The sequence below is a fragment of the Diadema antillarum genome, unplaced genomic scaffold (genome assembly GCF_040938485.1).
Source record: "Diadema antillarum isolate AM-2024a unplaced genomic scaffold, OU_Dant_1.0 scf00000015, whole genome shotgun sequence".
NCBI classification, from domain to species: domain Eukaryota; kingdom Metazoa; phylum Echinodermata; class Echinoidea; order Diadematoida; family Diadematidae; genus Diadema; species Diadema antillarum.
Window position 1 is genome coordinate 3,481,141 of NW_027270904.1, and position 23,385 is coordinate 3,504,525.

The 23,385-nt window shown below is 39.5% G+C and overlaps 1 protein-coding gene across 1 annotated transcript; it reads right to left on the reverse strand.

Moving 5' to 3' along the window:
- Positions 1–5,445: 5,445 nt before the first annotated feature.
- Positions 5,446–23,242, reverse strand: LOC139724603 (uncharacterized). Its single transcript, XM_071635740.1, has 11 exons — positions 22,898–23,242; positions 16,189–16,285; positions 14,579–14,703; positions 12,357–12,491; positions 11,410–11,498; positions 10,348–10,447; positions 9,405–9,586; positions 7,741–7,819; positions 7,060–7,188; positions 6,407–6,534; positions 5,446–5,599 (listed from the first exon to the last, which is right to left on the reverse strand). The coding sequence occupies exons 1-11, from the start codon at positions 23,240–23,242 to the stop codon at positions 5,446–5,448; spliced, it is 1,563 nt and encodes a 520-aa protein (XP_071491841.1).
- Between the last annotated feature and the right edge of the window lie 143 nt (positions 23,243–23,385).

Sequence of the window (23,385 nt, forward strand, 5' to 3'; positions counted from 1 at the left end):
CTCTTGAATATTAGACCATAAAAAGGTTTTATTAAAGCAAGTCAGAAATGCCTGGAGAGAAGGGGGTGCTTAATCATGAGCGCAGCCAGATTCGTATCATGCGGAATGCCAAGCTGTGTGTGGCCAAACATTCTTTCATATGCTTGGAACACCTTACAGATGAATGTATTGATTAACATGTTGCCATGAAGAGGAGATTTTTTCTTGACTATATAAGTCAAAACTATTTTCAGTTACTAGTATATACAACAATCAACAATTTAAAGCATTAAAGGACAAGTTCACCTTCATAAACATAAGGATTGAGAGAATGTAGCAATATCAGTAGAACACATCATTGAAAGTTTGAGGAAAATCAGACAATCCGTTCAAAAGTTATGAATTTTTAAAGTTTTTTTTTGCAGTACCCGCTGGATGAGAAGACTACTGCAGTGTATGAATAACTTAGATGTCACATGCGTACAACAATATAAGGAAAATATAAAGAGAATTTCACAAAATTCCATCTTTTGAAAAAAGTACACATTCCCCTGACTCGTTACCGATAAATGTTATGGGTAATATTATTCCCCCTGCCTTTAGAAAGAGGCAAGTCAATTGCTCTTTTATTATGCGAAAAAAGTGAAAATATGTTGAATTTTCTTTTATATTTTCTTTATACTGTTGTACGCATATGACTCACAAGCTGTAGTACTCTCCTCATCCAGCGGTTCCAACACAAAAATTTAAAAAATTCATAACTTTTGCATCGATTGTCCAATTTTCCTCAAACTTTCACTGATGTGTTCTACTAATATTGTTGCATTTTCTCAATCCTTATGTTTATGAAGGTGAACTTGTCCTTTAACAATCACACATTCTATGCAACAAACTCTTTTCATCGGCGAGCCCTGTTCTACTTTTAATGTTGAAGTGCTGCAGTACATCCTGGTAACAGCTTCATGCTAAACTACTGCTGAGCCTGATGAGGCTGACTCTTCAACAAGAATGAAAGTTCCAACGTCAGAGGAGCATATACTGTATCTCAAAAGAGGAAAAATCAAGGGTATTTAGACCTATATACCGATGGTAGCTGTCTCTTCTCATTGGGCTTCTAATCTAACGATGGAATGGTGCTTGGTCAGGGGCTTGGTGGGAGCTGCAACTACTCTCTCTCTCTGCCTGAGGTGATGAGTGGTGTCATAGCTCCTCAAGGTCTTCAAACGATACTCAATGAATCCATGATCCTTGCCGTACAGGTATACTCCTGAAATATAAGAATGCATTGTAAGTCAAAGCTTTTTCTTGAGTCTCAACAAATTTGACCTTGGCACAGAGTTGACTATAACTGATGAAGATCTGATAGCAGTAGAAATACATGTAGTGGCATTCTTATGGAAGAAAACGAGAATAGGTTTATTATAAATGAACGGCGCAACTGGCATGTTGGGACTTCAGTTACATTACGTTATGTTGAAGTTAACGTTTATCGAACCTAAGTCATGGAATCAGGCCAATCTGCACACAACTTTATTAGACATCTATGAGAAGGTACATCAAAGATTATAAAAAGTCCCCACATTGCCTGTATATTTGCACAATGAGTTGATTAAGATTTTTTTTTTTTTTTTTTTTTGGGGGGGGGGGGGGGGGGTCATGCCCATAACCTGAAAAACTTTGGGTCCTTGCCCCCTAACTAAACAAGGATGATCAACTCCTCGTTTGGTTGCTTAATTCTGTCCACTAGCTCTTGAGAAAAGTTGAAAATGTTGAAGTTTTTGCAAGCTAGATGAATAAGATACCATGTTACAAGGTATGTCACTTAAGCTTTCTGCTAAAGAGGGCTAAAAAAAGTTGTAGATCACATAAACTTACGAGTATAAACTTACATGTCCTTTTGCACCTTGTGTGGTGTCTCACAAAGTGGGGTACTGCATTGCAACAGCCTTGGCTCCAACATCCTTTGCTCACTACTTGGTATCTGAATTTAAAAAGAAAGCAAGAAGAATGTTCATCATATTCCAGGACGCAATATATAACATCACAAATTTGGCCCTCATTTTAATCTTTTAAGGGGCTGAACTATTTTTATTTTTTTTTTTTTCTTGGCATTAATTTCTATTGCTATTCAGTACCACTGTTTCAAGTACATTTATTGCTACTTGAAAATTTCATGCAGATAGGTTAAGTGTGAATGTGCACAGTTAGTAGAAAAATTTATACAAGATGTGATTATCCATTGAACTTCATGGCACATCAACTCCCACTTTTTTATTAATCATTGTGATGATTAAATCATAAGTATTAGGACTATTATCAAATCAATATACATGTGGCCCGATGGGGTTACCAAGAAAATAAGTCAGCATGGAGTCTTGTACGTACACTCTGTTTATATGTCTCATACAAGTATACCAGTCTTTATTTTTAAATCTATAACCATCACTTCATTAACAATGTTATACTTACCGGTCCCTTCTACTTTCTTTCTTTCTTTTTTTCTTTTTTTTTTTTTTTTTTTTTGGGGGGGGGGGCAAATTTTAGTCTGCTTTTCTCTATACTTGAGAAGACAAAAAAAAAATAATAAACAGGCAAATTACATGGTTATATATTGGATGGAAATGTAGTACAAGACATGACAATGGGAAACTGGTATTCCAGACCAATTTTCAATAATTATGATAACATAATATATGAATAATAATAATATTTTAAATAATTGAACTTACGCTGTACAGTTTTCTGCTTCCATTTTCAACAACAAATATGCTGCAATGATCTGGGTGTGCAGATGTCTCCTCGGAACAGTCAGAACTCCTTCCCTCAGCTTTTGAAGTATCTCTTCCCCCTTGAAGTGATGTGTGCGTTGAATTCCTGGGCAAATATGTAAAATATAATGGTTTTATGAATAATACAAATGGCATGAGGATAGTAGGTTCCTCCAGTTTACATTATAAACTTGAAGAGCAACATCATTTAACATACATATTTGACATAAGCAACAGCTCTACTACAACTCAAGACTGACCATAACATGGTTTTCATTTCTGTCAATACGGCAAGTACCTGGTAGGCCTACATGGTACACATTTTTCTTAAATACAAGTATTAACCTGTCAAGACATTCATTTTCAGAGGGAAGGACAGCTCCAAAACTGCTCCATGAAGTATCTTGAAAATCATTTCTTCAAATAAAATAAAACCAACCAAGCATTCAGTCTCTTAATGTAGCCTCTTATGTAATTACTAAGACTCCAGAATGTAAAATAAATATAAATCAATTTCAATCTAGTCTCCCTTCATTAATCATACTTGAAAACAACAGAATAGCTTACAGCAGGGTAAATGCAATGGAAGTCCATATCTCAGAGGCTCCTTCGCTGATGTTGGCCCGGTGTTTCCAGCATTCGTCAACCTGAATTCAATGGCTAGTCGTTGACCACATCTGATACTTTGCAATCTGGTGATCTGCACCCTCTTTGTGTGACAGAGACTGTACAGCTATCAATATCTGTCTTTGTTCTCCAAATGATGACCCCTACACCGAGTTCCTTTAAATCACCATCACTCCCAAAGAGCTGTCATGTCTACGTCTTTATCTGGAGGAAAGTATGAAAACACAAGGTTCAGAAATGGATTTAGAACTCATTTCCACAAGACAATAATTATGCAGTTGTTTTGTCCACACAAATACTAAGTGAGCACCAATACAAAAGTGTATAGTAGGCCTAATTACTTTTTTAGCTACATCAGCATATTTAATGTTAGAATTAAAGACCCAAAGACGATCTCTGCCAAATTTCAATACCGGTACCTAAGGTCACCTGTAACTTTCATTAAAAAAAAAACAATGTTGAAAATAGTACCAGTCATCGTCTGCTACAAGGGGGATCGATCTCCATGATGTGTGAGCACGCTGACCTTCAGCTACAGTAGAAGTGTGATGTCACAGTGGACCAACAGTTAACACGCACAGTACACGCATCATACTTCTTACCTATCCATACAGTAGTAGATGATCACGACACATGACATGGGAGCTAGTGTACGTGGTATTCTCCCAGCTGTTTGGATGCTCGAATGTAGCGGCAAATAAAAGTCCTTTTTACTACATACAGTGTATATAATGAACAATAATCATAAATCACCAAATTTCACCATTCTTTATTACCGTACCGCGTACTGATCGAGATCACCATCTCATCTGGCAACACAGACCAGTGTCAGTGATTTGGCTGTCAACTCAACAATAGCAATGTAGAGTACGTGTCTGGCGCTAGGCGCTTCTAATCTATTGCTTTAATTAGCACAGCTTAGTAACAGTTAAAGTTCGATCTCTACACTCGACCACAGTAATCTCTGTGTGATGATTACACAGCCCAGTCGCTGTACATAAGACGTACCTACGTACAGCGACTGGGCTGGGTTTAGTTATGTGATGATATTATGCTTACGAATGTCAATTCAATGGCTAACGACCAACGTTTCATTCATCACTCATTTTTTTGTTTTTTGTTTTTTAATAGTTCAAGCCCTATAGATCCCAACGTGTACAATTAAACTAAAGTCTAAAGACTCAACGTATTATTAGATCCCAACACCTAGTGTGTACCATTCAGTTGAGTTTCGGCCTCGGATTCTAGCTGTTCGTAAGGTGTTCTATGGTATGACCAGCCCCATATAGCTAACTGTGCCACGGGCGCCCCGGGGTTATTCGTATAGAACCCTAAAGGTAACTTACTTATGGTGGTTTACGGAGAGGTATAACGTTAGACTAGCCCGTAATGCTGAAAAACATTCAACAAGTTATAATTAGATCGATCTATGGTTTGCTTACCTTCAAAAATGTGCATAATATCTCCGCCCCACTCAATTTGAAGACAGACATTTTCTCACGTCCATCGCGACATCCAGGCTCAGATTCTCACGATTGCACTTACACGCACGTAAATTTGTGATCCTATGCATAATACACGCACAGCTAGCACACAGCACGCAATTGCACACAGTCCACGCACAGGCTACGCGTCGCTGTTCATGTAAACCTGCTCGCGCCGCGCCCAAGCCAGGGGAAATTGCGGCTGGTGATTGGCTTAGAGTAAACACATGACAGGGGAATTCTCAATTTCTATTGGCCTAGCCAAATGCGTTTAATTATGTATTCACTCGGAATTCACTCGGCTTAATTTTCACTCGGAATTCAGTCGGCGAATGGGTTTCACACAAATTGCACTCGTTACAAGAGTGAAATTCACTCGACAACGAGTGAAAGTCACTCTTAATTGAGTGAAATTTTATTCACTCCTTCCGAGGAGTGAATTATTCACTCGAAATTTTTTAGAGAGTACTGCAGCATCACATTCAAGATGGACTCGAAAGGTTATATATCAAAGCAAAAGCAAAAAGAAAAAAAAACGAGTGAAAGAACGCACTTTGCATTGTATAGGCGGATTTGTATCGCCAGATTTACGTACCTCCGGCGTCCAAAACGTCTTTCCGGAAAGACGGGTGATGATTGATGATGACGCGAATACACTGTAGAGCGTCCGTCAAGATCGATGTGTCTCCCGGACTCAGAAGATTACCGATAGCAGCAATCGCTCCGATGTCGATCAGGTATCTTGAAAAGGAAAATGAGCATCGTTAGGAGACAAAAATGAATATAACCACATTTTGCAGGCTAACACGCGAGGACAAACACGCACACACATATACACTCACACCTCAGGGGCGGATCCAGGAATTCTGTAAAGGGGGGGGGGGAGGGCGCAACTAACATATTTCTGGTGCCACTTCCGGGTTGCATTTTTTCCCTTTTTATTTCTTTTGTTTTTAACGAAAAATAAGGGGTTGGGGTGTGCGCCGGTCGCGCCCCCTCTGCTGGATCCGCCACTGCACCTAAAACATCTGTTTTTTGTTGACCATCATAAGATCATAAACACTATGTTGAATTGAAAAGCTACACATGCAGTTTTGATTGATTTTATTTCTGCATTTTTTTTTTCATACATGTAACACGGTCATTAGAACAAAGTATTGTAATTGTGTACAATGTTGTCCACAGTAATTGAAACAGGTATCACAGGCGATTACGTTCAATACATTGTACCTCATAGGGAATCTTGACTTTTCATGCTAGAAAAATATGTTTGTGTTGGCTCATGAAAGGAGTAAATTCACCCTTTAGCAGAGAAAATGATTTCGAAACTAAATAAAACAGAATAATTTTGTTTTGTGCATCGGCAGTATATGTATGGATGATTTATCAATTTTCTCTTTCAACCGCTGGTGGTTGGAATATAATGTTGGCAACAGGCGCAGAGAAAAATCAATGTCAATTACTGTCCGTATATAATCAGCATGGTATTGACTATAATATCAGGGAGGTAACCACCTCCCTGACTATATAAGAGTCAGGAACCTATACCTAACATGCGAGGCGTCTCCATTCCACAGGAAGTTTTGAAGGACAAGAACAGCTTCCCTCTTCGCCTTGGATCCCAACCCGTGTAGAACTCCGAGAACTTTCGGAATAATCTCGCTCTTGATCGTGGCCTGGTGATAGTAGTATGCAGGTGAAATAGAAAAGTCACGGAAAATTTCTGAATATGGAATAACCTTTGTTTACGACCAGGCAAAGACGTGATCAAACACTAAATGCGGTCATTCTCGAGTCTTCCCATGATCATGAAGGCAGAATTAGGAATACCAATGCCCTGTATTCATAAGTAATTGTCTATCACACACAACACACACACACACACACACACACTCTCTCTCTCTCTCTCTCAGACTCTTTCTCTCTCTCTCCTCTCTCTGTCCATAATTATGTATATACCTGCTAATATACTAAATACGTGGTTTGTTATGCAGCCTATGTAAATAAATATATTATTGTATATGCTATTTATTATTATTATATATATATATATATCATATATATATATATATATATATATATATATATATATGATATAGATTAGATAAATATACCAAGATATAATATACGTGTATACCATATGAAGCACTTTGACTCACGGAATCGTATTACGTAACGTACACTAAACACTGCTGACGTACCTGCAGTTGATCTTTAGTCCCGGCTGTTATATTAGAAAGAGCAAACAACGTCTTCTCTAGTATCAATTCATTCACATTATTGTCGAGTATGTGACCGAACTTTTCCAAAGCTCCTGCGTCGATTACCGCCTTTGTCGAAATGAATAAAAAGTACAAATCATGACTTGACCACATTATGTAATTTTAAATTATAGATCTGACGATAAGCATGTAAATAGCTCTTAATGGACAGAAATCAATGCAATCCAGCATTTTAGTTTAGCTCAAGAAGAAATTCATTATTGTCATGTCGTTAATAAGGTGACCCATCGACATGCAAATAAAGGGACGATTAAAAAAAAGAAGAGACCGCTAAGGAGCATAAATGAGAATCATGTCAGTATAGTTTTTATGATATTCTAATCAGTTAGCAGCACATGATACTATAGTATGCATCTTGTGAAAGAACTGAAAATGGGATAGCGTACCTTACTTCAAATCATATAGAGCTTCAGTCCTCTGAATAATACATATTTAAAGCATAGTCTGCTAAATGCGAGACCATAAGATTGCCCTTTTATCTTTCATTTTAGCCAACAATGTGTAATCAACCAAAAGGAGTAGGCCTACATTCATGATACACAGCTCAGAAAGTAGAATTGTGAATTTCGCTGCGATTTTGTTTACACCTGAAACGTATACCTGTGTTCTGTCAGAATTGCCAGAGACTATGCTTCCAAGAGCCGCTACAGCTGCAGCAAGAACGGCACGTGAATGGTCACTGCAATAGAATATGAATGAACATGACTGCCGATGAATATACAATGAGCAATTAAGAATCATCTTTTTTTTTCTTTTGAGTGAAATATGTTAAAACTAGACAAACATTTTGGTTCATAATAATATTCGTCACTTTTATCTACGTCAATGTCACCGCAAATGTATAGGCCTCTATCTGTACAAAAGCTCTGCATCATCTCCCACATACCTATTGTCCATCAGTTGGTCCTACGCCAACCCAGAATGTTAAAACATCCCCATGACTTTCATTGACGGTTTGAAACAGAGAGATCAACAGAATGTGATCAATCAGTCACCTGTCTCTTATTTAGACTGGCCGAATATCATAAATCTTTGGACCTTTTTACTTGTACCGAGTTTGCTTAATTTCAAACACGATTACAAACACGATTGCAATTACGATTCAAATCATTGTTCATTCACAGAGTGATTGGAAAGTCACCGTAATCTCCGCCCCAAAACACGATTGTAGTTAAGTTATGTTCACACGCTAGTTTCGCTGCTTAGTTCTGGAGAAAGGTGGTTCAAAAATATCTCCCGACCGTCATTTGAAATTAAGTTTCAAATCACTCTCCGCGGTTCCAGTTTCCATTGACACGGCTTGAAACACGATTTTAGTTAATTTGGTTGATTACAATTTAAATGGTGTTTCAAATTAAGTAATCTCGGTACGCGTGAATGCCCGGTTTGATATGTGAGGCAGCAGAATGGGCTGAGAAAATTACTCCCCTCCCTCTCAGAATCCTTTCTGGATTCCTCTTGTCCCACTTCCAGTTCCTACTTTGCAGTTATCAAACTCTGAATATTTTCATTCATAGAAATTTCCCCCGATTCTACATCACTTTATTGGATTCCACGTTTCTGTTCAATAAAGTTCAATAAAACGGATCTGACTTTTCTCGTTTACGATTTTTCTTTTTTCGTAATATCCAACTAAGCAATTTTATCTCGGATTAATGATATCAGCATGTAAATATCATCATCATCATCATCATTATCATCACCCCATACTACGTCTGTTTTAAATGGTGGCGTCTTCTTTGGTCTGAGGGGAGTTTGACCCTAGCTACGTCCACGATTGCTCTTCTTTTCGCACTGAATATAAATAATGAAGGAGCTACACTGGTGCTGTAAATGGTCGAGACCCCTTCTCGCAGTCTATAAATATATATATATATATAAGAAGAATAAGGAGTCTCGAGTACACCATTGTAGTTCCAACAAAGTTTTTATAAAAACATTGTTGGAACTACAAATAGCATACTCGAGACTCTTTCTTCTTCTTGTGAAAACATTCAAAGTCCAACACATTATATATATATATATATATATATATATATATATATGTATATATGTATATATATATATATATTGAATACTGTATGTTTATACAAAAATATATTACGTTATTCCTGTACACAATTAATCCTGTAACACCTATAATATAGCTTGTCTTCTCGTTATACCTATGTCTGACCAACCGGCTGCTAACAATCGCTCGAGTATATAGTGTCCCGAGGGTCCAATTCCGCAGCTTAATTTTTAGCCTTGCTCATTATTTTTACCTGCACAACTTTACGAGCAGTTGGCAAATGCTGTTCTCTCCTCTCTCGGAAAAATCTTCAACGTGGCTGGAACAGGTCTGCTTTGCAATGCGCTGTACGGCCCAACAGGCCGAATAATTAGCGGGGGACATCCAGCCGTCCTTATTCAGGTGTCTCTTCAGTGGTTCCAGAAGTGGAGTTACCTGGACAATGAAGAACCAGCAGAGAAAATTGTTTGCTATCAACTATTTAGTGCTAATACAAATACAATGGCGGATCTAGAGGGAGTCGCACCGGGCGCGCGCTCCCTTTTTATCATTATTTTTTTTTAAAGCGCCCCCTTTGATTTTGTAAGGGCGCCTCCCCTTTACGGAATTCCTGGATCCGCCCCTGAAATACTACATGTACACAACGTAAGTAAATATTATCATTACATAGAAAAAGAGTCACGAGAAATCTATAAAGCTTGATCATTATGAGGGGTGGGGGGGGGGGGGGGGGGCAATCTGACACAAGCGTTTCCCGATCCTCTAACTTCCGTATCTGCACAACAAATTACATAACCTCATACGAAATTTCGCTGTGTTATTCTCTATTTGACAACACATATGATAGCGGCACTTCGTATTATAAGTTAACGCCACAAGTTCTGATCTATACTCTTTGGAGACTGAAGAGCTTGAATTAAAACATTGCATTTATCCAGGGACAGACACTTTGACAGAGGCATTGCATTTTAATGAATGGTGACATAATGAAAATAAAGTAATGGACACAATGATATAATTCATAGTAAGTAACCGCTCTTCACAGGACAAGTGGTATTTCTCTTTTACGAAGTCTTTCAAACGGCAACCAGGACAGTGTAGAGAACTCTTTCGGTTTCTCTTTCGATATGTTGAGGGGGGTGGGGAGGGTTCGGCGGCACAGGTTAGAGAGCAGAATATCAAATTATTGTTCATACCTTCTGTATATCGACTGTGGACCCATGATCCCTCGCCAAATTTCCAACTAGATCGGTTGCGTCATTTAAGGTACCGTTTCTCACTGATGTTCTCAAGATACTGTGTGATCAAATATACATAATTATGATAATTATGTCATTGTGTATGTCTAAATATAATATAGACAGTTATATAAATGGTGACAGATATTATATATAATACATAATATCTGATGAATGATATATATTTACATGCACAAACATACACACACATAATATATGTATACACACATACATCTATATATGAGGAGATCGTAGTGATTAGTTCTCTAAAGGCTACACGGCTTCGAAAACGATACAGTTTTAACATGGTATAAGACCTCTGTGTACGTAAATATAGGCGTTGATCCATCATAACATCACCACTGGAAACATGTCAATGCCATAATTGTCAAAATTACTTATTACTCTATATTATGTATTGCGTCAAACGTGTACATTGTACAACACGTACCTTCAGCTGTAAATGGATTCATTCAGATTGTGTACATGTTTACTTGACAAAGGGAGGAACAAAATAAAAACACTATAGGCCTACTTATTGAATCTATATGAATTACGTGTGATTTAAGTTAAGATTTAAATTAAAAAAAGGCCAGTTTGGCTTAGTTTCATCACATATAAATCGTTGTTACAGAAACTTCTTAGCAAGCTTATGTCATGATTGTGCGTGAGCGTGATGACAAACTGCTAATTCCATCACTGCAAGAACATAATTATTGCATATAATGTCAGCAGGTTGACAACACTAGCGTCTGATGTAAATTACATGACTGTACCTAGGATAAAAACTCATCAATTGATTCATTGGAGAATGATGTCGAAATGTTGTCATGCTGAAAGATAAACTCCACCCCCTGATTGTTTTCACCTCCTTGTTTGTGTGATTGACACATGATTGTCGTCATTGTTTCTATGGTAACCCGTTTCGCATGTTAATGCTGTCGGAAGGAAACCGTAAAAAAAAAAAAAAAAAAAAAATCCTGCTTGTCAGGCATCTCGAACATTAACATAGACACTTACTTGATCAGCGGAGGAACGATACCTGAATCCAAAACGGCATCTCTGTAGGTCCCACAGTCTCCAGATAGATTTCCTAGAGTGGCTAGCGCCTGAAAAAAACAGCGATATTATTATGGATTTATTGATTCTTCATGCCTGAAAGTAAATTTGATGAGATTTGCGATGACGTTGACGAAAATAGAAATAGTATCATTAATGATAACAATTATGATGGTACCAATAAAAAGATAGCTACAACCCAATTTTCCAAGGGCAGCCTCTGCAGGTATTACATCTTTTTATTGAGAAAAAAAACCACGTAGAAATGTTATTATCGCAGCAGTCTATAATAATGTGTATAATTGATTGTCTATGATAAAACATCACATTACTTCGTTACATGAATTTCGGTTGAAAAAAAAAACTGAAGCAATTTTGCAATTCATATTTGAATGTCAAATAATCCAAGGAAAATTGTACCGATTCAAATTGTCACTTTTGCTAATTTCATTCAGAGTCAGAAATGTCTGTGGAAATTTTTGATTTCAAAAAAATTTCGGAATGAATGACCTCTTTACTTTCAAACATTGGACTGAGAAAGGATGCTCATAACAAGAACGATTTGATTTTAAAACACTTTAAACGACAGAACAATTCCATCAATTTCGACAATTCCAAAAATATTTCATACGATTTATAGCCATATTATTCAAAATCGCGTCCTCAAAATGACGGTTGATGTTGCTGTTTTACACTCCTATCTATATTATTTTTTTTTCAATTCTTTGTAACACCAGAGGAGTATAAAATATACCACAAAATATATTTTTCCATAAACAGGATAGAATTAACAAAAAAACAAACAAACATGTCCATTGATCAAAATAGTTAACATTTCTGGCGCAATGTTCGCACAATGCATTCGAAGAGACAGAAATGGGAGTTCCCTAATTCGTCTTGTTACTTACAATCTCTCTTGCGGGATCATCTTCCTCTATGCTTGCCATGGCAACCAAATCAGGCATGATGTTGGCCTGGAAGATTTCTCTTGTATGACTCGAGATACTTCCAGCAATATTATTGAGAATCCAGCAAGCCTCATACTAACAGACGGTTAAACATAATAAGAGAAAAACAAAATCACAACATTGAAATGATAATAAACATGCATTTAGTAGTCAATTTTGAAAGGAAAAGATTGCAAAAAAAAGTAGACAGAGTCTTCATACATCGACGAAAATCATAACTTTTCCCTCGCGTAATTTCATATAATGTAAAATAGTATAAAATGATAACATAGACATGTACATGACAAATTGTTCGCAAATAATCTTTGAGATTTCAAGTTTTCGTGCATTTCAGACATATTATGCAAAATGCTTCACTCCTTTCAACACTTCGTAACATAGGATAGGACTTGTTCGCCCATGATAAGATGCAAGGAAATTTGCGTTTCAAAAGGGATTGACCTTATCAATATCGATTTCAAATCATTAAATGCATAATGGAATATCACTCGTTGACGACAATGACGATGATGATGATGATGACTATACCAGAAACCCACTGAGTGCCAGCTCAATTATCTATTCATAGGCTTGTGTGCAAACCTGTGCATATCATAATCGGTCACCAATGCCTTTACGAACTGCTACGAACGCCGTAGCCTCTCTAAAAAAAAAATCGAGTGAAAATATTCACTCTTAAAAGAGTGAATACAAAAAAGTGTGAAATTCGAGTGAAATTGGAGTGAATTTTGAGTGAAAATGTTCATTTTCACTCATTTTGGAGTGACGTCAGGGATCACTCGAAGATTTTGGAGTGACATGATCCCTGACGTCACTCCAAAATGAGTGAAAATGAACATTTTCACTCAAAATTCACTCCAATTTCACTCGAATTTCACACTTTTTTGTATTCACTCTTTTAAGAGTGAATATTTTCACTCGATTTTTTTAAGAGAGGAATTATACGAACGATTTTTAGACAATTTCGTAAGATCTTCTTAAGAAGGCCGTACGAAACCAGCGTCCGTAGACTGTTCGTAGACCGTTCGTAAGTTCGTAGCCTGGTCGATGGTCTTGTCCAAGATTTTTTTTTAACTTCGTACGAAACCCTCTCTTCGTAAGGCGGCCGTACAAACGTCGTACGAACATCGTAAGAACTGTGCAAGGTTTTGTAGGGTCGAGAGACAATTTTAGAAGCCTTAAATTCTTACGATGATTGTGAGAACGCCTTAAGTCGTTCGTAGAGGGCTCTTGCGTCTTTCGTAATAATGCCTTACGAACGGAGATTCGTACGGCGTTATTACGAACAAGTCTTCGAGTTTGTAAGGCGTTTGTAAGGGACGCGTAAGGCGTAGGTATACACAATTTGTGCAACTGCCGAGTTTTAGGGGGTATAAAGCCAAACGCGCGAAGTTCAAATCCTCACTCTGTTCTAGGTGTTCGACCAGAAAGCATCTCTTTTAAATATGGGACCAAAAGGGAAGGCAATCAAAGGGGAAAGGGGGAAGGGGAAGAAAAGAAAGGAGGGAGATAACGAGGAAGGAGTGATAGAGGGAAAGTTACTTGCAGATGCAGGTGCAGTTGTAGTCTCCTTGGCACTATACTGCCATCTTGAAGTATAAAACTTTCAACTGTCACAGAATTTTCGACAGGACACTGCAGCGTCTTTTTAACAACTGGAAAAAATATACCAAAAAATATTGTAGATTCTTCTTGCGAAAGACTTGAGGAGTGCCGTGAGTTGCACGTACGACCATTTTATGACAAAAAGAAATCGTAAGATGGCCGTAAGTCTGACGAAAGAATAACTCAAGGCATTCTTACTAAAAACGTACGAATTCTAGGGCCATTGTATAACTTCAAATCAATTCGTTTCTCTAAAAGGTCTTAAGTTGTTCTTGCGAATTAAACAGCGTTCGTACAAAATTCGTAAGAAGGCCGTAAAGAATCTGTGACCCATCTACCAATCTCTACGAACTCCAGAATTCGTACGAACAGTGACATTCGTACGAACGCATTGTACGTATGAACCTTTGTGACCATAGCTTTAACTCACTGGCACAGAAAGGATTAATAGTACGAAAGGAAACATAAATCACAACCCTTCAAAAGTGAAAACGAAGTTGTATGAAATCTTATATTTCAGATGACTATAATCCATGGCCAGGGAAGACTTTACTTACTCGAAGTTGCGATGTCATATCTTCCTTTCGGAATATCTCGACCAATTTGGGGACGACTCCCAGCTTAATCAGTTGTTCTGTTATTTTGTTGTAGAACCCTGTGCTGTGATAAGTTGATGTTATCTCTTCGAGAAATAGAAAGAAAATACATTCATATACATAGTATGAATATTTCTGACAATTTATCATTCTTGATTCGTGCAAGACAGCCCTTTCCTCATTAATCGTATTCATTTATAATTACGTGTCTATGCATTTAGGTGGAAGAGTTTGCAATCGGTAATGTTCGTGTGAAACTAAAATATCCACTGACGTAATAGAAATTAATCAAATGATCAAAATGATGAATGAATAGAGGTAATGTTCATGCAGATTTCGTGTTTTCCAATCGCTCTGTCAATTACAAACTGAGAACTGATTATATCACCATGTTTTAGACGTACTTTGGACAAATAAAGAAATTAAATGATATGAAAACGACATGCTGTGAGAGGATCGACGGTATACATATCCAAGACCCAATAACAGGAGTGCACGCCAGTCATTGCATACAAGGTGAACATCTATACCTTTTTTTTTTTTCTTCAGAGAAATGTTTCTACCGGGTCATCACTTAACCCTTACTTACCCGGGGGGGGGGGGGGGGGGGGGAGGGGGGGGGGGGCATAATGCCCCCCCCCCCCTCGACGAATTCCACGACCATTCCGGCGCGCAAACTTTTTTGACCGCGCCACTCGCTGACTTTTTACTTTCAAGTCTCGCGCAACTTTTGAGACAAATTTGTCGCGCCCGGGCATACCGTTCCGAAGCCACGCCTCTTCAAAAAATTTTCGTCAACCCCAATATTGCTCAAAAACGTGATTTTGTGTACACAGTCAATACAAATTGTGTTTTTTTATAATTAATTCGTACAAAGATTCATATTCTTAATTCTAATGGCTGAAATCAATTTAATCTAGTATAATTATGCTTCAAAAAATGTGTAACACAAATTCTGCTAAAAAAACAACAAAAACAAAAGTTCGAAAAAACAAAGAAATACATAAGAAACTGATAAAATAATAAAAAACATACGAAATTAATTTTGATACTGAATGTTCTTTTAAGCACAAATGTTTGGAATGTCACTAGGAATATTTACACCAAAAATCAGCATTCCACAAGCTTTTATAAGCCAATTACAGACGAAAATTAGGTTTTTGCATATATTTGCATAATTAATTAATTTCAAATAGAAAATGCAAATTTTTTGAAAATGTAACTTAACGGTCTTGTAGATTACATCCGGCTTTATGTTCATGCAAAATTTTGGGGCGATCACGCGATCAACGGCCGAGATCTGAAGGGGGGGGGGGCATAAGGCCACCCCCCCCCCCCCAGGAATTCAAGCTCGCTAAATAGCCCAGGTAAGTTAGGGTTAATGTAGAGACTTTTGAGATTTCTACAGACAGGCAAACATGTCTGCTTTTTTTATGTTAACATGTAGATGTTAAAAGGAGTGCAAAGAAAGACTATTCAGCTCATCATGCACATATGGAATAGTATTGTACAAAAATAAGTTCCATTACATGAAATCATAAAAATATTGAAGTTTGTGAAAAAAGAGGTACCATGACAGTAGCGTATTCTGAGGTTTCTGGCCGCATCCAGTTGCTTCTGCTTGCTTCTGGTGTCCAGTCTTGCCACGAGTTTCCTTAAAGCACCAGCCTAATTTCGTTTTTAAAAGAACAAACAAGAGTAGAGGGAACTTCAAATATTTCAACAGTTGCAATTCAAGTGGGTAATAACAATTGTTCAATATTGACCTTCATAGAGAAACAATTAGGTATAAGAGTAGGGAAAGACAGAACGTGGTTGATTCAAAAAGGTAGAAGAGGTGTTTTGATAGTGTAGGGCTCCGGGTTCGCTCTCATATTCTTAGAGGCAGTATACAACTTGGTGGTAGTCAAGGCACAGCTGACACTAGGACCCCGTTTACAGTGCGAGGCTCGGCCGCGGCTCGGCCGCGGCCGAGTCTACCTTCATTTCAGTGTAAACGCGCAAAAGGCCAAATGCGAGGCCAAAATTGGCCTCGCATTTGGCCTCGCTCTGGAGGTGGTCTCGGCCGCGGCCGAGCCGCGGCCGAGCCCGGCCTTTTCTCAGTGTAAACGCAAACTGGGCCAAATGCGCGGCCAAGTTTAGTCTGGCTTCCAAACCCTCTGCCTGTATCTTTCGCTATTCAGGATATTAACCCCCTCAACGTCGAAAACTAGTATAGTTTAAGGTGGTTTTGTCCTGCAAAGGATGTTTTCCTTCGGCAAAGACTTTGCCCGAGCGGCGACTTTGTCGCCACGGAATTCAGTTGGCAAAGGGTCTGAAAACCAGACAATACCAAATTGCGTTTGTTACAAGTAGAGCACCACTACGACAAAATATTGAAAGGTTTGAATTAAAAGCGCGGCCGAGCCCAGCAGTGTAAACGGACAAAATTGCGGGGCTCGGCCGCGCAATTGAGGCCAGCCTCGGCCACGGCCGAGCCGCGGCCGAGCCCGGCCCCGCACTGTAAACGGGGTCATGGTCTTGCTTGTATGGGATCTGCTGGCGAACTGTTCTTCCCAGCAATTTTATTGCATATCTTATCAAGGCACTTGCCATTCAATGAATATTCATAATATACAAATAAGTCAACACTGGATCTGAATATTCAAGAGACTCAACACAGGATCTCAACAGAGGGTGAATTACTATTAATGACTCCTTTATGTAAATTAGTTACAAGGAAGGTTGCACAAATAAATATTCATTTCCGAGAAAACTAATCAGGAGAAATGGATGGAAATTCTAACAATGGCTCGGGTACTAGTAGGACATGGAGATGCGCCTTGGTGGGTATAGAAGGAGAGTGGAGTGTACCATTGTGAAAGAGGTATGACATGGCGGATGGTATGGGAAGAGATAAAATCTGTCTGAGCTCACTTAGCTCAGGGAAAATAAATTCGGTTCAAAATAAGTCTCTACAATAGTCATTCAGTTATTGCAATCATCTATCTTGTCGTTTCTCTCATAGATAGTGATGGTTCTCAGCAACGGCGTAGCCAGGATTTCATCTTAGGGGGGGCGGTTAGTCTGCGAGGGAGCGAAGCGACCGAGCCCGAGCGAGCGGAGCGAGCGAGGGGGGGAGGGTGTGGGAGGGGGGTGTCCCCCCTCCCACGGTGAGAACTTTTTGCATTTTGATGTTGTAAATGGTGCAATTTGATGCATGCTTTTGCGCGTTTTATCGACGTGAAACAGTCCCACTTGTTTAAGGTAGCAGTTTATTTTGATGTAGATTATTATTGAACAATTTGCCTATAAAATGGTATAATTCAAATACACTTCTTGTATTAATTCTTTTCACTGAATATCATGAACGCGACTGAACCCGGGCAAGCGGAGCAAGCGAGGGGGCAGGGGAGGGTGTGGGAGGGGGTGTCCCCCCTCCCACGGTGAGAACTTTTTGCATTTTGACGTTGCAAATGATGCAGTTTGATGCATGTTTTTGCGCGTTTTATCGACGTGAAACAGTAACATTAGTGTAAGGTAGCAGTTTATTTTGATGTAGATTATTATTGAACAATTTGCCTATAAAATGGTATCATTAAAATAATCTTCTTGTATTAATTCTTTTCACTGAATATCATGATTGCGACTGAACCCGAGCGAGCGGAGCGAGCGAAGGAGGAGGGGGAGGGTGTGGGAGGGGGTGTACCCCCTCCCATGGTGAGAACTTTTTGCATTTTGATGTTGCAAATGGTGCAACTTGATGCATGTTTTTGCGTGTTTTAACGAGTTGAAACAGTCCCACTTGTTTAAGGTTGCAGTATATTTTGATGTAGATTATCATTGAACAATTTGCCTATAATATGGTATGATTTCAATACACTTCTTGTATTAATTCTTTTCACTGAATATCATGAACGCGACTGAACCCGAGCGAGCGGAGCGAGCGAAGGGGGAGGGGGAGGGTGTGGGAGGGGGTGTCCCCCCTCCCACGGTGAGAACTTTTTGCATTTTGATGTTGCAAATGATGCAGTTTGATGCATGTTTTTGCGCGTTTTATCGACGTGAAACAGTAACATTAGTGTAAGGTAGCAGTTTATTTTGATGTAGATTATTATTGAACAATTTGCCTATAAAATGGTATCATTAAAATAATCTTCTTGTATTAATTCTTTTCACTGAATATCATGTTTGCGACTGAACCCGAGCGAGCGGAGCGAGCGAAGGAGGAGGGGGAGGGTGTGGGAGGGGGTGTACCCCCTCCCATGGTGAGAACTTTTTGCATTTTGATGTTGCAAATGGTGCAAATTGATGCATGTTTTTGCGTGTTTTAACGAGTTGAAACAGTCCCACTTGTTTAAGGTTGCAGTATATTTTGATGTAGATTATCATTGAACAATTTGCCTATAATATGGTATGATTTAAATACACTTCTTGTATTAATTCTTTTCACTGAATATCATGAACGCGACTGAACCCGAGCGAGCGGAGCGAGCGAAGGGGGAGGGGGAGGGTGTGGGAGGGGGTGTCCCCCCTCCCACGGTGAGAACTTTTTGCATTTTGATGTTGCAATGGTGCAATTTGATGCATGTTTTTTCGCGTTTTATCGACGTGAAACAGTAACATTAGTGTAAGGCAGCAGTATAATTTGATGTAGATTATCATTGAACAATTTACCTATAATATGGTATGATTTAAATACACTTCTTGTATTAATTCTTTTCACTGAATATCATGAACGCGACTGAACCCGAGCAAGCGGAGCGAGCGAAGGGAGAGGGGAGGGGGTGGGAGGGGGTGTACCCCCTCCCACGGTGAGAACTTTTTGCATTTTGATGTTGCAAATGATGCAGTTTGATGCATGTTTTTGCGCGTTTTATCGACGTGAAACAGTAACATTAGTGTAAGGTAGCAGTATATTTTGATGTAGATTATTATTGAACAATTTGCATATAAAATGGTATCAATTTGAATAATCTTCTTGTATTAATTCTTTTCACTGAATATCATGAACGCGACTGAACCCGAGCGAGCGGAGCGAGCGAAGGAGGAGGGGGAGGGTGTGGGAGGGGGTGTACCCCCTCCCATGGTGAGAACTTTTTGCATTTTGATGTTGCAAATGGTGCAACTTGATGCATGTTTTTGCGTGTTTTAACGAGTTGAAACAGTCCCACTTGTTTATGGTTGCAGTATATTTTGATGTAGATTATCATTGAACAATTTGCCTATATTTAAATACACTTCTTGTATTAATTCTTACACTGAATATCATGAACGCTGTCTGTTCAGCAATCAAACAGAAAAAGCATGCACACGAGGTTGTAGATAGGGGCATATCCCCTCCCACACAAAGGGGATTTTGCGTTTTCAGACCTGAAATTCAGCGATCTGGTGCAAATTTTTGGTGCAATACTTTTTCATCGAAGTGTTAAAATCACGGAATTTAGCTCTTATTCCGAATGTGCACCATCTGTGTGTCAGTGTATAAAGTCTAGTGAGGTAGAGCTTAGGGGAAGGGGAATTCCGCCTCCCGCTCGCGGAGCTTTTGCGTTTTTAGAATTGAAATAAAGCGATCTGGGTATAGCCACAGTCTACTTCTATGCATGGCGGAAGGGGGGGGGGGGGGGGGAGGAGGGGCGGGTGAGCAGGGAGAAGGCGTGGGCGAGTGTTATCTCCACCTTTCCCTTCCGATGGAGCTTTTGCCTTTTTAAGGTTGAAATTGAGATATCTCGTATACGCATTGATGGAATCAACATGTGGGAAATCAAAAAAAAAAAAACTGATGGGGGAGGGGACTGAGGGAGGAAAGGGTCGATTAAAAGGGGAAATTCCCCTTATACATGAGGGAACCTTGAGTTTTTTGAAGGTATGTGATAAGTCTTGTGCACTCAGAATTATTCATAATTTTTTTTTGTAAATCTAAAAAGTGTACTAAGCTAGGGAAAGAGGCACAGAGGGGGAGGGTTTGGGAGGGGGATACCCCCTCCCAAGCACGAGAGATTTTGCATATTTTGAATTGAAATTCAACGATCTGGTGCACACTTTGAGTGAAATATTCAAAAAAAATATCTTATTTGATGAAAGGTTGCAAAGGAGACCCGCTTCATGTGCATGCATACAGTATACACGCATTTTTTTCCGCCTCCCAAATCCCCGGTCCAAATCTTAGGGGGGGGGGGGCGACCGCCCCCATCGCCCCCCCCTGGCTACGCCAGTGGTTCTCAGTTGCGGATCCAGGAATTCTGTAAAGGGGGCGCATCTGATATTTCTGGTGCCATTTCCGGGTTTCATTTCATTTTTTCTTTTTATTTATTTTGTTTTTAACAATGATTAAAGGGGAGCGTGCGCCTCTTGCGCCCCCCTCTGGATCCGCCACTGGTTCTAATCCCTTGGAGAAACGGGTACCGGGCATACGTATACGTGGCATACCTAATTAAATGTCGGGCAAAAGCACGGTATCAGTCTAGTGGATGGATAAGACACCTGCCTATCCATAGCAATCACGAGGTTGCGGGTTTGATTCCCACCAAAGTCTGCAAGCCTAAGATTATTTCTATCATGTCTAGCGGCTATACTGAAACACGTCAACAACAAAAAATCCTCGTTTATTTACGCGGATGAAGGGCGACTTGTCATCAGTTGCAACAGCAACAACTCCTTGCAGGGATAATTAAACTTAATAAATCACACCAACTCGTTCCATCTTAATATCATCATACTTTATGAGCAAAATGAGGTTCGTTACAGGACCAACCTAACATCGTTAACACATTCCAATTCCATTATTCATCACAAGTCTTAAATATTGCAAGTGTCCTTTGAAGGCAGTAAAAAGCACACCTTCGAACTATATACGTACCAGGGGAGGTGGGAGAGAAACTCCTATGAAATACAAGGCAAGTGCCAAATTGTGTCTCGCCCATTCGCGTACAAGGAATTAATATTATTTATAACTCCCAGAAGTTAATTGACCTGCTTATGACCTTTGACCTTGTGGTGACCTTCAACACCCCAAGGGAAATTTACCATCCAAGTTTGGTCACAAACGGACAAAGGGATCAAAAGTAATAAGCCATAATCGAAACGCGCCATAAAAACTTAACATTGGGCCCTAAAAATTTGTTGACCCCTTTCTGTGACCTTTGACCTTGTGATGACCTTTAAATCTCCAAGGGACATCAAATATCCAACTTTGGTCACAAACAGACATAGGGATCAAAAGTTATGAGCCACAATCAAAACGCGCCCTAAAAACATAACATTGGGCCCTAAATGTTTGTTGACCCCTGTCTGTGACGTTTGACCTTGTGACGACCTTCACCTTCCCAAGGGACATCTTCCATCCAAGTTTGGTCACAAATGGACAAAGGGATCAAAAGTTGTGAGCCATAAACGAAATGGGCCCTAAAAACTTAACATTGGGCCCTAAAAGTTCGTTGACCCCTGTCTGTGACCTTTGACCTTGTGGTTACCTTCAACTTCCCAAGAGACATCTACCATCACCCAAGTTTGATTGCCATTGTAGCAACATGTGCTGAGTTACGTGTGATAAGAGAGTCTTGCAAGTAAACTTTAACGTATGACCTCAAATGACCTTTGACCTTATCATGTGACCTCTTACAGCACCATAACATGAAGGTACCCCAAGTGCATCCATCATCCAAGTTTGATTGCCATTGTAGCAACATGTGTCGAGTTACGTGTGATAAGAGAGTCTTGCAAGTAAACTTTAACGTATGACCTCAAATGACCTTTGACCTTATCCTGTGACCTCCAACGGCACCATAACATGAAGGTACCCCCAGCGCATCTATGACCCAAGTTAGGTCATGGAGCTACTAACTGTTAGTAGCTCCATGGTTAGGTTGTAATCCAAGCATCTTATGAGAAGTTATTTGTCAAAAGAGAGTCTTGCAGGTAAACTTTAACATAGAAAAGAGAGTCTTGCACATACTCTTTAATATATGACCTCAAATGACCTTTGACATCATCACATGACCGTCGACAACACCATAACATGGAGATACCCCTAGTGCTTCTATCACCCAAGTGTGGCTGCCATTGCTGTAATAGTTGCCAAGTTATGCATCATAAGAGAGTCTTGCAGGTAAACTTTAACATTTGTGACGGACGACGGACGACGGACGGACGACGGACGGACGCCATTTGGATCCCTTAGTCTCGCCTTCACCTCCGGTGGGCGAGACAACAAGCAAGCGAAGAGTAGCAAATTGTGTCTCTGAATATTGCAAAAACCATAATTTCTTCTAGACTTGAACAATTATCAACCATTGTGTTTACCTTTGAATCATCTCCACTCTCCGTCTCGCTTTCAATCTCGTCCCCAGAACCTCTGGTTGTTCGAGTCTTTGATCCAGCCGTTTTTCCTCTTTTTGTTTTCGCTGCACTGTTTCTGGACCTACTGGTCCTTTGTTTTCCCTCAGATACGGCTTTTCCTTTTTGTGACCTGACTCCTCTTTGCCTAGTCTCTCTCGCAGCGGTTTGGTTACTTGTGACCGTCGTCTCGGGGTCACTGCTCTCCAGTTGTACGGGACGTGTGCTGTGATGGTCGACATCACTACGAGCCTTCTTGCTGGGCAGTCCGGCGGCCTCCGCCAGCCGCTTCCGCACTTGCCTGGTGACCATCTGTTGGTGTTTTATACAAAAATTATTACTGAAACTAAAAATAATTAGAATGTATATCAAATTCTTTGCTCTCTTCAAACATGGCATGATTTCTCCAATATCTTTGAGACATAAGCTACGATAATGATAATGTACCACGCTGC